The 16,438-nt window shown below is 44.8% G+C and overlaps 1 protein-coding gene across 2 annotated transcripts in view; it reads left to right on the top strand.

Moving 5' to 3' along the window:
- Positions 1 to 1,337: 1,337 nt before the first annotated feature.
- The window catches only part of ANKRD13A (ankyrin repeat domain 13A), a 56,821-nt gene continuing 41,720 nt past the window's right edge, over positions 1,338 to 16,438 (top strand). The window contains exons 1-3 of one of the 2 annotated variants that reach the window (XM_040351506.1): positions 1,338 to 1,580; positions 1,968 to 2,193; positions 14,348 to 14,480. In XM_040351506.1, coding sequence (XP_040207440.1) covers positions 2,098 to 2,193; positions 14,348 to 14,480 — 229 coding nt within the window. In that variant the 5' untranslated portion in view covers positions 1,338 to 1,580; positions 1,968 to 2,097. Of the gene's footprint in view, positions 1,581 to 1,792; positions 2,194 to 14,347; positions 14,481 to 16,438 lie in introns of those variants that run through there. The other variant, XM_040351515.1, reaches the window with a different exon arrangement.

The raw sequence follows: 16,438 nt of genomic DNA, 5'->3' as shown, positions 1-16,438 counted from the left end.
GGCACAATTACACTGATGATCATCAGTGTCCTACTTAGTGCAGCGCCACCTCATCCCTTTAAACCTGAATACATATGAATTACACAGGTTCTGAGGCTAATTCTATGCAGATAAGGCTCCAAGTGAGTTTAATTACCACTTTAATCAGCCACAGAACTTGTGTCATTAATATGTGTACGCTTCAGCCTAGGTTCACACTGCTGCGAATTCAAAATCGCGGTAAAATGTGCGATTTTACCGCGATTTCGGCCGCAATTTAATGTAAATCGCGGCCCGAAATCGCAAAAAGTAGTACAGGAACTACTTTTTGAAATCGCAGATGCGGCGTTGCACTGATTAGGACAGTGCCATTGCCGCCGATTTGAGATGTGATTTGACATGTCAAATCGCATCTCAAATTGTTCCAAATCGTACCCAGTGTGAACCAGGGCTCAAGCCCAGGTTCACACTGATGCGGGTTAGAAATTGTGTGGGTTCAGCTGAACTCGCACGATTTCAAACCGGCAATACAGTCCGACTTCGGGGGCGATTTGACAGACATTTACGAGGGTTCCTGCACAGATGTCTATTCAAGTCTTCCCCGAAGTCGCCAAAAGTAGTACACGAACTACTTTTGGGAATGGGTGTGGCGCCACACCAATTCGAACGGTGCCATTGCCGCATATAGCCACCAATTTGACATGTCAAATCGCATGCTAAATCGGTCCAATGTGAACGTGGGCTTAAAGGGATGAGGTGGCAACCCTAGTACCACCTTATCAGAACAGTGCCCATCAGTGCCGCTTCATCGATCCAGCCTCACCAGGGGCGATTAAAGAGTTACCTGTGTGCCTAGCCAGTGTTTTACCGTGCTGTGTGAGGAGCTTTCACTAAGGGAAGAGGTGAAATATATTCCCTGCCTTGCAGGGACACAAACTCCATTCCTTCCTTCCTATCAGAACAGCCATCTGCCTTGTTTACATAGGTAGATGGCAGTTCTGTCTTTCTGCAGATTGGCTTCTGCTGTGTGTGATTACTGCTTCCGATGGTGCGCAAGTGCACCCCCATACCCAGAAGTACGGAACCATGTATTTGTGCTGCCCTGTAGCAGTAAATCTGCTATAGGGCGGTTAATTGAACAAGCTGATTGGCTACCATGCCCCAGACTTTGCACTCTTCAGTTTTAGTAAATCTCCCCCTGTGTGTAATACAATGCTATCCTGTGCCAACGACACAGGAGGCTTCTCTATTAATTGTCGCATATGTGGGGGAGAGAATCTCCAACCAATACACGCCTTCCTCAGCCGTGTGGGCGCGGCTTACAACCTCCTTCCTCATCCGCACTGTGCCAGGCTACTCCACCTATTAGCAACACAGCGAGGACCACGGGCGGAGCCAAAGGGAGGCGTGGAACGCACAGCTTGGAAAGCAAAAGATGATAGTGACTTCCGCGTATGCTTGCACAGCTTGAAGTGACTACAGCAGCGGTTCTGTCGTCCCAAGCAGGCTACAAGCCACCTTCAGAGTATGGAGGGACGGCCGTGCTGCTCTGAGCAGCTGTATCCAGATGCACACCTTGATATGGGTCACACCAACGCAAGGTAAGGGCGGGGCACGGCGTAGGCAGAGCCCGCCTGGCTCCCTGCAATGACAGCGGCAGCCGGTGTGGTTGCCGGTCACGTTACTGTGTGATCCGTTCTTTAGCGAATGACGTTTTATTAGATTGTGTATGACAAAATGGCAACTCCTCCCCCCTCCAGTGACAATGGCTGCGTCCGCGTCCTGGACCGTACCATCTGCGGCGCCTCCCACAGGGGGGCTCTAAGATGCTGCGCCGCTGTGCGGGTGATGTAGGGGACGGAAGCCGGCTGGGGTGTGGTGCCCTCCTGAGCCCTGCTTCTGTTATGCCGCTACTGCCGGGCACTACAGCGCCTGCGCCGCCTTCTCTGTGTGTACACTGACATGTGTGCTTTGTGTCACCCCTACAGCTGTCACTTGTGACACGTCCGCCGCTTCCCTGTTTTCAAAAGTTGTATTGGAGAGTCCGGTGTCTCCGGGGCGGCCCGTGCCCGGGGGGTGTGATCTGCCGTGCCAGGCCCGACGACACCAGCCGACACCATGAGCACCGAAGACGACTACCAGGCCAAGTACCCCCTGCATACCCTGGTCTGGAATAATGACTTCCGGTCACTGGAGAGAGAGCTGGACGGCAAGGTGAGGGAGAGCACAGCCTGCTATGGATGGGGGCTTTGTCCTACTCTAATATACATCTATATATCTATCTGTGTGTGTATATATCTATCTCTAAGATGATTAGCAGGTCATGTGATGAGTGTTGTGTACATCAATGAACCAATGACATCAGATTGGCGCTTCCATCCTTGCTGATTGACAACCACATTGCGGCGCATTACACGCCATTGCGCTTGCTTTCAATTTAAATGGCTCGATGATTTGCAAGAAATCAGGTCCTTCTCTGTTTTCCAAGATGTAAACCGCAACCCACAGAACAATGGCGCCTGTACGTTGTGGAGCTCCACAGAACGCATTGTATGGGCGCATTCACACATGCTTTGATCTCTAAAGTGCAATCAGATCGCCTGTCAAATGCTCTGAGGAGCGGTATGGAGGCGTTGTGCCTAGGGTTGCCACCTCATCCCTTTTAAACCCGAACACATATAAAATGACATAGGTTCTAAGGCTAATTTAATGCAGATAAGGCACTAAGTGAGTTTAATTTCCACCTTGAATGAGCCACAGAACCTGTGTAATTAATGTGTTCGGTTTTAAAGGGATGAGGTGGCAACCCTAGTTGTGCCACTGTTCTGTTGAGAAGTGCCCGCACATGCGCAGCACCAAAGCCGCACTCCAGCTGAGTTGACGATCAGCTAGAGCAGTGTTTCTCAATTCCAGTCCTCAGGCCCCCCCAACAGGTCAGGTTTTCAGGATTTCCCTCAGATGAAAAGGCTGTGGTGATTACTAAGGCAGTGAAACTGATCAAATCACCTGTGCAAAATAATGGAAATCCTGAAAACCTGACCTGTTGGGGGGGCCTGAGGACTGGAATTGAGAAACACTGAGCTAGAGTGACGTGACAAGCGCACATCGTAGGAGGTATCTCTCGATGGGAGATACCATTCCACAGGCACAATTGAAACCTATACAAACAGCGGGGGGAGAACGTAGTTCACATTGTGCCACCCTCCAGCAGCAGCGATACACAATCTGAGAACTACGGTCTCCCCCCCTCCCCTGCTGTTTTTAAAGGTTTAAATTGTGCCTTTGATTTAAATGGTACCTCCTACGATGTGCACATGCGCCATTGGCATGGTTACGTCTGCCCCGCTGATTGGCAAATTAGCTGTTGTGCTATGACGTGCGGCACATGCTCCGTTCGTCCTGGGCACTATTTGATGGGGAGGCACTTTTCGATAGAACACCATGCCTTAACATCTTTGTTAACTCCTTGATCTCTGCACCAGCACACTGCAACCATGTGCATTGTGGGGCGCTTGCAGAATAGCCCCGTTCGTTTTAATGTGTTGCACTTGGCGGGCGTTATGTCCACTGAAAGCGACGGGGGTATTATTCCTGCCGCAGCAGGTGTAAACCTGCAACCACTGCCTCTGCAGTTGGGGATGGTAAAAATGTCTCTTGGCCACGGGGTTTTACCACCCCTCAATCATTAGTTTTGAATGAGCCCTTACAGGTGTTCGCCTTTACATGCGATTCGTGGTGAATCACTTTTCAGAGGACATTTGACAGTCAGTAAGGAGGTATATGGTCACTGTTTTACCCCTAAAAGCCAACACCGCAACCATGTGCATTGCACACAATTTGGGGCAGTTGCGATAGAGCCCTATTTACTTAAACTGGTAGTAAACTCTTGTTTTTTGTTTTATCCATAATAATGCTTGCGTGTAGGTAAAATGAATATCTCCTAAACATGCACCGTTTAGGAGATATTCTAGAGAGCAGCAGCTGGTGATGTGACCATCACATGCGCTATGGGGGAACAGCATACCCGTGTCGTCCCTTCAGAGCTGTGGGCCGCGGCCCAGACTCCTGCGTGCGTGGGAGTGACGTCATCACAGCTTAGCCATTCAAGTGGTCGCAGCACACAAATCTGGAAGGAAGACCGGGTGAACATTAAGCCTCTGCAGCAGTGGCAGCACGCCGCTGAAGGGCTTAGTTTTAAGGTAAGTCGTCATAATGTACTAGTTACTACCACTTGTATTATAGCGTGGTACTATAGTTCTTAGAGGGTGTCCATAGAAGTCCTCTCAAAACCCTGCCCCCCTGAGGCGCACATTGGGCACTCTGACTTCCGTGTGCTTTGGACACAGCTGATCACATAGTAAAGGGATGTTGTAATTGGCCTTTTACCCTATGTGATCAGCTGTGTCCAATCACAGCTGATCATATCTAAACAGACTTGCCATTTATCGGCAGTTCTTTCCTCACAGGTAACCGGCAATTCTGACGGGGGACATATACACTGATAATCAGGGCACCGATCATTAGTATCCTTATGATCAGTGCATCCCCATCAGTGCTGCCCATCAGTGCCACCTCATCAGAGCAGTGCCCATCAGTGCTGCTTCATCGATGCAGCCTATCAGTGCCCATAAATGAAGAAAAAAAAATACTTAGTTGCAAAATTTTATAAGTGAAACTAAGATACCTTTTCCCAATTTTTTTTTTTGTTTAGAAAAAAAATAAACCCAGTGGAGATACAATACCACCAAAAGAAAGCTGTGTTAAAAAAAAAAAAAATATATGTTTTCTGTGGTTGCAGTGTTGTATGACCGCGCAATTGTCATTTAAAGTGTGACTGTGTTGAACGCAAAAAGTTGGCCTGGGTATGAACGGGTGAAAGTGCCCAGTATTAAAGTAGTTAAAAGAGCAGTATGGGTTTGGGACTTTTTTTTTTATTAATACTTACCTAGGTGGATGCATCATGGGACCTCTGCAATGAGAATGGATCAATCGAACACCGCCAATCACTCGGTTCTCTCAGCTCCCCGAGCAGAGATCTGCTGTGTGCCAGTCGCAACTCTCTGCTCTGCTCACTGTATCGCTGGGCTGTGGAGGGGCAGGAAGCGGTCAGCTCAGGCTTTCAGCGGCTCGCTGAGAGGCTGAGATGGGTATCAGTTCAGGTGCCTGAACTGATTTCTGTGACGTCAACAGAGAGCGGACTTCAGCCATAGGAGAAATTTTAGCTATATTTCTCCTTTAATGCAGAGCTAAAGTTCAGCTGTAACAAACAGTGAGCAGGCAGGCTTTTCATTGTACAAGAGACATACAGGGGGTTATTTACTAAAGGAAAATCCACTTTGCACTACAAGTGCACTGCAAGTTGCCCTTGAAAGTGCAGTCGCTGTAGGTGACATGCAAGGAAAATAAAAAACAGCATTTTAGCTTGCACATGATTGGATTATAAAATCAGCAGATCTACCCCTCAGATCTACAGCAACTGCACTTCCAAGTGCACTTGTGCAAAGTGGATTTGCCTTTAGTAAATGACCCCACACAGTGTCTCTTCTGGCATAAAATACACCTACCTGCTTCCTTTCTGTCTTCTCTGACAATGTAAACTGAGCTGCACATGCACACCTTTACAGCACCACCCTGGGGTCTGTGTGCTGGAATAACGGCCTCCTGCGCATGTGAAGGAGTGACCTAACCCCACACTGGCCAATGAAGATAATGGAAGACTGGCACACAGGAGAATACGCTTGCAAGGAATGGAACCGTTAGAAGAATAGTATGTTCTGGCTCTGTTTTAGTTTGCGATCCATTTAAATCCAATCCGCAAGTGACAGTTGAGATTTTCGCGAGATGTGTTTAGCTCCTTACAGCTACCTCTGTAGCTTAGGGAAGTGGTTGGGGGGTGGTAAAATGTGTTTTTCACTGCCCCGCTGTCAGAATACAACAGCGCAGTGGGCAGGATTTATCCATCCACATCGCTTGTGAAGGAGGAATTCAATTTTTTTGTCAAGGCCTCTGATGAAAAAATGATTACCCATCTATGGCCAGGTCAAAGGCATAGTTCACCTTTACCAAAAAGTGCCTGTACAGATAAGGGGCACCTGTAGATTAATAAAAGCTGCACAGTTTGTTCAAAAGTTGACTAATGACCTTGCTATGGGTGTAGGCTGTTTACATACCTCATGAAGCCTGATTGAAAAACTCTTATGCTGCGTACACACGATCGGTCAAACTGATGAGAATGGTGTGATGGACCGTTTTCATCGGACCAAACCAATCGTGTGTGGGCCCCATTGGTTAATTATCTATAGGTTAAAAAAAAAGCAATCTTGTTTTAAATTTAACCGATGGATACCTAACCGATAGAACAAAACCGATCGTTTGTAGGCATGTCCATCTGTTAAAAATCCACGCATGCTCAGAATCAACTCGACGCATGCTTGGAAGCATTGAACTTTGTTTTTTTCAGCACGTCGTTGTGTTTTACGTCACCGCGTTCTGACACGATCGTTTTTTTAACCGATGGTGTGTAGGCACGACTGACCATCAGTCAGCTTTATCGGTTAACCGATGAAAACGGTCCATCAGACCGTTCTCATTGGATGGACTGATCGTGTGTACAGGGCTTTAGAGAATGCATCATCCCATCCTGCTTTGTTGCTAAGAGAGGCCTAGCTGTTGTTAATTTTCTCCACTACAGGAGTGAGCTATTCTCTGGTTCAAACCCCCTTGCATGCTCTTTCTCTCCCCTGATGCCGTAGCTCTGAGCTCATCATTTGAGAGCTCACTCCTGTGATGGTGAACAGTAACAGCTGTGTGTAGTAAGTAGTAGTAGTAGTAGTCCATTCAGGTCTATTAAATAAGACCTTCTAGCTGCACACAGTGCATATCAAAACACTGGTGAGGAGAATTTCTCAAATACACACAGTGAATTTATTAAAACTGGAGCATCTGTGTATGGGACCCGATCCGCTTCTAGCTTCCATTTTTAACGCATAAGAAAATTGGGTGCCATGCGCAGATGCTCCAGTTTTGATAAATTCCCGTCTATCTTGCCTTGTGTATAAGGCGTGGTTTAGACCTATGCATTTGGGGATGTATGCACTCTAAATGATTGGGCTGAACGGCACAACACACATGAAATCAGGACAGGCTGCATTGTTCTGCAGCAGAACGTACTGTACGTAGGGCCATGCTGTACTGTGTTGGCAGCGTGCATGTGTTTTAGAGGTACGTAGGCTATTCATAACGATTGGCATTACAGTGCACAAATGCATATGACCTGTATTACTGCAGGTTGTGGGGTATGTTATCACAAAGCAATGGTGTGAATGGTTCCTCACGCTCAAACACCTTCTGCCCCCTCTGTCCAGTGTTATTGTGTTTTTACTTGTACAGTATGTCCTTCAGTCTAATGCCGCATTCACATGGGCTTACCTATTCGTACACCCATTCGAAGGACTGTCTTTGCCCACATGGGATGCACAGATAGTTCTATTCATGTCTATTTGGGTGCAGCAGCTGTATGAACTACGCTGTTGGTTCCATTCTGACAGCTTTGTGTGTGCGTGTTTCCCAGCGTACACGGTCCTGTATTCGGGGGGGGGGGGGGGGGGGCGGACCCGCATGGTTGTCAAATTGAGACCAGCAGCTTTGTTCATGCAGATACTGCGTCCCAATAGATATGGATGGGTCTGCCTGCACACAGGTGTACGGATGGGGACGCCCATGTAAATGAGGCCTTATTTTATCTTTTGTGCAATAATAAAAACTATAAGGTATTTAAATGCTGTGTCCAAACGCATCAGACAAATTTTCTCAACCTCCCTTTACCTGTAGCAGATTATTAAAGTGGTGGTAAACCACCGTGTTTTTTTTTTTTAACTTGCAAGGCAAATCTATAATGTGCTAGTCTGCACCACATACTAGCACATTATGTACAAATTTAAATAAAACAAAGGCTTCTAGCTGTGTGCTGCTGACAGGACTTGCATTTTCACCTGGTCTTCCTTCCGTGTTGGCGAGCTCTGGTCCTTTGATTGGACGAGCCGCAAAGACGTCTCTCCTGTGCGCATGACGCTGTTCACAGTAGAGGGCTCTGACGGAGCTACACAGTATGTCTTTCCTTAAGTGCACATGCACAGTTATGTCACCGGCAGCTTCACAAGTAAATATCTCCCAAACTGTGTGCTTTTGGGAGATACATTTACTGTACCTGTAGGTAAGTGTTATTATAGGCTTACCTATAGGTATAAATCATCCATGGGAGTTTACTTTGAAACTGCCATTATTAGCACTTCTGCCTGGCAGCACTAGCCCTGTATGTAGAGTATAAAAGCTAGAAGCTGATCCTTTACTTTTAAGCAGCACCTAGAGATTAGTGCACAGGTGTCAAACTCAAGGCCCGCGGGCCGAATCAGGCCATTTCATGTGGCACTCGCACCTCTACTGCAGGAGCTCCTCCTCCAGACCCCTACTTTTTGCTTTCAAGCAATGCATCCAGCTTCTTCCCAGCAGCAGCATAAGGAAAGGGGGTGCACTGTGATGTAAGGTAGAGTAGGGGACTCAACTTCTTATGGTGGGGTGGCTCTTGACATGTAATGTAAGGGGAGGGGATGCGCTGGAATCTAGTCTTACAGATACAACAGACTCTTTTGAGAACAATCATAATGCTGATGCGGCCCACAATGAAATTGAGTTTGGCACCCCTGGCTTAGTGGATGGCACATCTGCCTGGCAGTGCTAGTCTCTGCAGCCATTGGCTAGAGGATCAATGGTATAACCACTGCAGAACAGAAGCTTGGGTCCAATTTTTATTGTCTAGTGGACGGCTCGATTCTTAGTCATATTAAAGGTTATTTTTATTTTTAGCCTTCTTTAAACTGTCATTACTTCTGCCTGGAAGTACTAGAGTTGTGGGTTCAAATCCCACCTAGGGTGTGCCCAATGGCTGCCAGTCTCTCAACCATTGACAGTGGATCAATAGTATAACCAGTGCCATACTACACAATACATTGTGCTGCCTGGTACCAAGAATGAAATGCTGCCCCCCCCCCCCAAAAAAAAAATTACGTTAACCAAAATGCCCCCACATCCATTATTTTATATCATGATAACTAAAGTGGACCTATCATGGCTCTAAACATGTATATAGGAGTATAAAAAGGACCTGTTATGGCTCTATTCATGCAATTAACCCCACAGTGGAGCGGAGAGCGTAACAGGAGGAGCGCTTGGGGGGCAATTGGCCCCACAGTGGAGTGGAGAGTGGAGCTGGCGGAATGGGAAGGCGTGTGGGCAGGAAATTTGCTGCCCCCCTGGAAGTGCTGCCTGGTACAATGGTACCATCGGGTCCCATGGTAGGGCCGGCCCTGGACCGGATTAAGAAAGACAATCTGTCTGAGAAAAGGGCTGTCTCACCTGGTGAGTAAAGAAGGCATGGGAAAATATTTTGCTCACCAGTTGAAACAATTTGTGTCAGACAGTTTTATTAATTCCCCCCCATTGTGTAATATTGCTGTGGGCAAACCATTGATATGCTGTCAACAGTTGTCATGTCTACCAGGGTAGAGTAAAATAAATAAAACCAGCAGGGGTGGTGGGAGCCTCTCAATATGGTCATATGACCATAGAATGACCTCAGGAATTATGAAGCCATATAGAATGCAGTAATGTAACAAGCGGCTACAGAGCCATAACAGCTGACAGTCTGTGCTCCCAGAATCCCCTGCAGCTGCTGAGCTTGTTTGCAAATGCAGCCTAGAGTAGCAAATCTATTGACTTTAGCAGTTGCCTAGCACAGCCAATCAAAATGAACTGTACATCGCCCAAGCTGTATGAAAACTAGAAGCTGCATCTTTACTCTACTCTGACAGCAGCTACAGCCTAGTGGTTCGTACACCTACCTGGCAGCCCTAGGGTTGCCGGTTTAAATCCCACCCACTGTGCTGCCCAACGGCTGCCAGTCTGTACAGCCATTGACAGGGGCCAATGGTATAACCACTCCAGAGGAGTACATTTTTGGTGTACTGGAGAGAAAATATTGAACAGCTCCATTCTTAAAAGTATATTAAGCCCCAGTTCACACTAGTGTAACTTCTGATGCGACTTGAAATGCATGACAAGGGATATCGGGGCCGAAACAACTAATCGATTACCATTTTCATAATCGATTAATCGGCCAGTAACATAATTGGGTTAAAAAAAAAAAAAAAAATTAGTCCTTTATAGTGCAAATCTCTACTGTAAATATTACTTTCACGGTAAAAAATGAACCCTGTACAGTAGCGATTATTTGCCCTTTTTGTACTCATTTTAGTTTTTTTTTAACTCCGTTATGTTACTAAATATCTCAGGCCTGGGTCACATCTGTGTTTTTTGCAGAAACACACTACAGTTTATTTACACTGTTTTACATCCATGATTTTTTCAACTGCTGCGTATTTGGAAAGGGCAAGGACTTTTTTTTTTTTTTTTATGCAAAACTGTGCCATTTTTGGTTTAATATACTTCAATGGAGAAGCTGCAGAAAAGCATATTTTCTGGCAATTTGTGTTTTTTATTCTGCCCAACAACAAATTGGCTATAAAAAATGCAAATCGCAGCAAAATTACCTTTTTTATTTTTAAGGTTATTAACCGAAACAATAATCGGCCAACTAATTATGAAAATAATCGTTAGTTGCAGCCCTAGATATCATATTGCCTGTCATGATGTGAGTCGGCATGGTTTGATTTTGGAAAAGGTTCCTGCACTACTTTGTTGCAACACGGTGTGATTTCAGCCCCATAGACTTCTATGTTAACTCGCAGAAGTCACATCAGCATTAGATAAGCAGTTCTTATGCTACTTTGAGACCAGTGTTTTTTTTTTTTTTTTTTTTTTTTACCCTCCCGGGTCATCCTTGCTACATAAAGTGGAGGTTCACCCTAAAACAATTATCTAACATTACATCCAGCATACTAACGACATGTACAGTATACTGGTATTTTTATTTATTTTTTGCCGTACATACTATTTAATTGTTATTTTCCCCCCGGGTTCCGGGTTCTGATTCCCGCGGGACTGGGCGTTCCTATTGAGAGCTTAGATGATTGACGTCTGGTGAAAAACTTCCCATGGCGCATAAGACGCGTCACCAGTTTTCCGTAAACAGCCGACCTGCGAGTCGGCGCTATACAGCTATGTAGAACTGACTGTGTAGGCGCCATAAAGAGCCGACTCGCAGGTCGGCTATTTACGGAAAACTGGTGACACGCTTTATGCGCCATGGGAAGTTTTTCACCAGACGTCAATCATCTAAGCTCTCAATAGGAACGCCCAGTCCCACGGGAATCAGAACCTGGAAGCCGGGGGGAAAATAACAATTAAACGGTATGTATGGCAAAAAATAAATAAAAATACCAGCATACTGTACATGTCGTTAGTATGCTGGATGTAATGTTAGATAATTGTTTTAGGGTGAACCTCCACTTTAAGAACTCTCCTCCCAAGCACATTCCATTGACACTTGAGCGTAGTGTAAATGTGCATTCCTGCTCGAGGTTTTTACCACATTTTTCATGTGCAAATGCGCACAGGGCAACCCATTCAATTATTTTTTCCAGTTTGTGTTCTGGCACACGACAAACGGGCGGTAAAACGCACTACTGCTAACTGCGATTGGGGTGTCATTAAAGGAGAAGTCCAGCCAAAGCTCATTTGGCTGGACTTCTCCTGAGGATCACAGGAGTTCCATTTGTTTTGGAATCCTTTGACCTGTTTTTGGCAGAGAGCGGGCTGATGTCCGCTCTCTGCTGACATCACAGGAATCAGTCCAGGCACCGCGTCATCACAACAATAAAGTCTGGATCCGCCAGGTGCCTGGACTGACACCCTGCTCAGCCTTTCAGCGAGTCGATGAGAGCCTGAGCCAGTTGCCCCCCATCCTCTCCACAGCCCAGCGCTCCAATGAGCAAGAAGGAGCAGAGCGGAGAGCTGTGACTGATAGTCGCTCTCTGCTCAGGAAGCTCTAAAAACCAAGTTATCGGCGATGTTCGATCTCTCAGCGCAGAGGCACCATCCACCGAGGTAAGTATGATTCTAGTAAAAAAAAAAAACCCTTTTACTTCTCTTTTTACAATTGGGCTGCATTCACATCTGCACGTTACCAAATGCGTGGCAGCCTGCACAGAAAAAGTTGCTTTGCAGTGCATTTTCTAAGCGCGCATCAAGATAATGGCATGCTAACAGCGATTGGGGTGTCTATAACCACTAGGTTGCATTCACATCTGCGTGTTTCCAAACGTGTGGCAACCCGCATGGAAAAAGCGTGCTTTGCAGCGCTTGAAATTGCAATTATGGCGATGCACGTTTGCAGGGGTTTTTCTGCGTGGGTTGCTGCCTGTTTTTCTGTGTGACAACTTGGCAAAAACTGCACTGAAAAACCATTTGCCGATCCACGACAGAAAAGATTGTTTGATACTTATCACCTTGTCCAGTTCTCATGTTTTATTCTAGTTTTTATTTAAAAAAAGGAAAGCAAAAATTCTCTCTGCAACTCTATAGAGTTAGGCTATGGGCATCGTCTCCCTACTTCTATTGAGCATTATATGGGTGTTTTATAATATTGTTCTATGTTGTAATTTTATTTTACATTACAACAAATGAGCAGAATTTGTGTCTTCATTAGGCTAGGAGTGACATTTTATGACAGCAGCCCAATCTCCAGTAAACCAGTGACCTAAATTATTTTTTTTTGGTGATTTCATACTTTTATGGACATGCTGTATATTTAAAGTGGTTGTAAAGGTACAGTTTTTTTTCCCTAAATGGCTTCCTTTACCTTAGTGCAGTCCTCCTTTACTTACCTCATCCTTCGATTTTGCTTTTAAATGTCCTTATTTCTTCTGAGAAATCATCACTTCTGTTCTTCTGTCTGTAACTCCACACAGTAATGTGAGGCTTTCTCCCTGGTGTGGAGTGTCGTGCTCGCCCCCTCCCTTGGACTACAGGAGAGTCAGTCTACGTTGCAGATAGAGAAAGGAGCTGTGTGTTAGTGGGCGTCCTGACTCTCCCGTAGTCCAAGGGAGGGGGCGAGCACGACACTCCACACCAGGGAGAAAGCCTTGCATTACTGTGTGGAGTTACAGACAGAAGAACAGGAAGTGAGGATTTCTCAGAAGAAATAAGGACATTTAAGAGCAAAATGGAAGGATGAGGTAAGTGAAGGAGGACTGCACTAAGGTAAAGGAAGCTATTTAGGGGGAAAAAAAATGTACCTTTACAACCCCTTTAATACACATGCATTAAGAGTACCTATCTGATGAGCAAAGATCTGTCCTTCTCCTTCCTTTTACCTCCAGCATCAATGGTGCTGAGCTAAAGAAAATTACGTCATGCTTATTAGGCTAGGCTTATTCACTTTAATTGGTCTAAACTTGCTCTGTGACTTGTGTTGTTTTAGATGCCTGAAATCTCCTTTCATGTATGGTGTTACTACAGTAATATTCCCACTTAATGTAATCCTCTTACTATTAAATGGGTTTTAATTGTTCCGGATTAAGCGCAAATAATCACTCTTTTGGCCATAACTGGCAAAAGGGATTTCCCTCCAGTGTTGGCTGTTTCCCAGTGACTTGCAGATTAAAGACATAGCCTGTTTCCATAATGCAGGTTTTCCTTTTTAAAACCGAGAGCGGTGGCCAGTATATTTTTGAGTAGTTTGATAAGCACACTCACGTAATTTAAATCTAAAGCTTGACTTACATGGTGGATTTAGAGCTTTATCTTAAAGAATAACGCCACTTTTGTTGCGAAAAGAACATTCCCTGCTGGGTGATCTATGTACATTACAAGGATTTTAACAAACTTTGAGAATTCCTACCTTTTTTGTTCTGAAGAAATAGCTGTTTGTGTCCATGTAGAAAGTGAATCGAATGGAAGTGATTTTAGAATTGTCAATCAGCTGCTGCACTTGCAGGGTTATAATGAGGACAGTGGCAGGATCTGCAACCCTTTAAACGTGGTGGTGGTTGTGTGTTTTTTTTTTTTTTTGGAGTATCTAAAAAATGTAATTTTTGATGCATGGGATGCCCAAAATATGACTTGTCTTGGTGCAGACTTTTGGGATAATCAGTGGAGCCAATCGCACAAGCAGGAAATTACATATCTGGAGGGAGTTCTGTACACCATCTGTGTACAGAACGCCTCCAGGTAGCCATATTGCATTGCATTTTACAGAAAAATGTTAATATTCAATTACAATAGGACTTGTGTGGCAATTGTATATGTTTATATTATTTTTTTAAACAATGTTGCATGTATGGTTTTCGCATTTGCGGTTTTATATTCCTAATTTGTAATTTTTACTATATGTCATTTTACCTATTCTCTATAGGATATAGAGGAGCTGGATCCACGAGGCAGGAGTCCATTGCATCTAGCTGTTTCACTTGGACATCTAGAGTCTGCTAAAGTCCTCCTGAGGCATAAAGCGGATGTCACGAAAGAAAATAAGGATGGGTGGACTGGTAGGTATTTTAAATATCTTTAACATCAACACAGTCTTTCCCAAAACAAACCATCAAGGTTAAATGATTAAAGAGGGAGTTCACCCTAAAAAAAAAATTTAACCTTAGATTGATGCTCATTTTGTCAAGGGGAATCGGCTAGTTTTTTTAAAATCGAAGCTGTACTTACCGTTTTAGAGAGCGATCTTCTCCACCGCTTCCGGGTATGGTCTTCGGGACTGGGCGTTCCTATTTTGATTGACAGTCTTCCGACAGGCTTCCGACGGTCGCATCCATCGCGTCACGAGTAGCCGAAAGAAGCCGAACGTCGGTGCGGCTCTATACGGCGCCTGCGCACAGAAGTTTGGCTACTTTCGGAAAATCGTGACGCAATGTATGCGACCGTCGGAAGCCCGTCGGAAGACTGTCAGTCAAGAAGGAACGCCCAGTCCCGCAGCCCATACCCGGAAGCGGCGGAGAAGATCGCTCTCTAAAACGGTAAGTACAGCTTCGATTTTAAAAAAACTAGCCGATTCCCCTAGACAAAATGAGCATGAAAATCTAAGGTAAAAAATGTATATTTCCGGGTGAACCTCCACTTTAAGTAGGTATGGGCGTAGTGGTAGGATAATCTGGATTACCTTGTTCTGATGTGCATTTAACAGTCTTGAAGGTCCTCCCACTTACTGCACTCTGCCCTGTGTATCACAAGGTTCCTGAGACTTCTTCCATTGGGCATCTCCTGTATAGAAAACATGTTGATTCAAGACAACCATAACCAGAAAGTCAGGATCTGTATATGGATATCTATCCTTTCACTTGAACTGCCCAATCAGTTAACTCTTGAGTTGTTCAATCCACTTGAGGTTACCTGTTATATCTTCTACAAATCTGATATTCCTGGCTGATGTTGGGTTTTGTAAGAAGTTGAATATAAGAACATAAAGGATCACCTAAGGCCCCTACATCCTATATTGCCATAAAAAGGAAAGCAAGAAACAAGATGGATTTTTAGGGTGCCAACACAGACTCAAATAAAAATTCACATTTTATTGTAACCAAATGGATAGAACCATTTGTTCATATAAAACAAGGCCAATAAAATTGACCTCCCTCAGCAACCTCCCACAGAATAACAGCCACCTAAAAACATCAAGGGATAAACTAGTTCATGACCAGTATAAGAGAAATGGTGTCTTCCATGGGTAGGCAGTCTTGCTCAATCTCTCTACGCGTTTCACCGGAGTACCTCACTTCTTCAGGAGGTGAGGGAAGCTAGCAGTACACAATAATGCATACAAAATGAGATAATATCAGATTAATATGCTAGTGATCCCGCCAAGATATATAGGTCCAACCACAAATGAGAGAAGGTATAGTACAGTCAGAGACACATACTGGAATTCCCTGGTGTGGGAGTCAGGGCAAGGTGGCAAAGGGATGGATATATATATATATATATATATATATATATATATATATATATATATATATATATATATATATATATATATATATATATATATATATATATATATATATATATATATATATATATATATATATATATATATATATATTCGCGCTCTCTCTCTCGCGCTCTTTTCTCTCTCTCGCTCTCTTTTCTCTCTCTCTCGCTCTCTTTTCTCTCTCTCTCGCTCTCTTTTCTCTCTCTCTCGCTCTCTTTTCTCTCTCTCTCGCTCTCTTTTCTCTCTCTCTCGCTCTCTTTTCTCTCTCTCTCGCTCTCTTTTCTCTCTCTCTCGCTCTCTTTTCTCTCTCTCTCGCTCTCCTTTTCTCTCTCTCTCGCTCTCCTTTTCTCTCTCTCTCGCTCTCCTCCTTTTCTCTCGCTCTCCTTCTCTCTCTCTCTCGCTCTCTCCCTTTTCTCTCTCTCTCTCTCTCCCTTTTCTCTCTCTCTCTCTCTCCTTTTCTCTCTCTCTCGCTCTCCTTTTCTCTCTCTCTCGCTCTCCTTTTCTCTCTCT

Source organism: Rana temporaria, chromosome 1, assembly GCF_905171775.1.
Source record: "Rana temporaria chromosome 1, aRanTem1.1, whole genome shotgun sequence".
NCBI classification, from domain to species: domain Eukaryota; kingdom Metazoa; phylum Chordata; class Amphibia; order Anura; family Ranidae; genus Rana; species Rana temporaria.
Note: the sequence above shows the minus strand (reverse complement) of the source record. Positions and strands in the feature narration are given on the sequence as shown.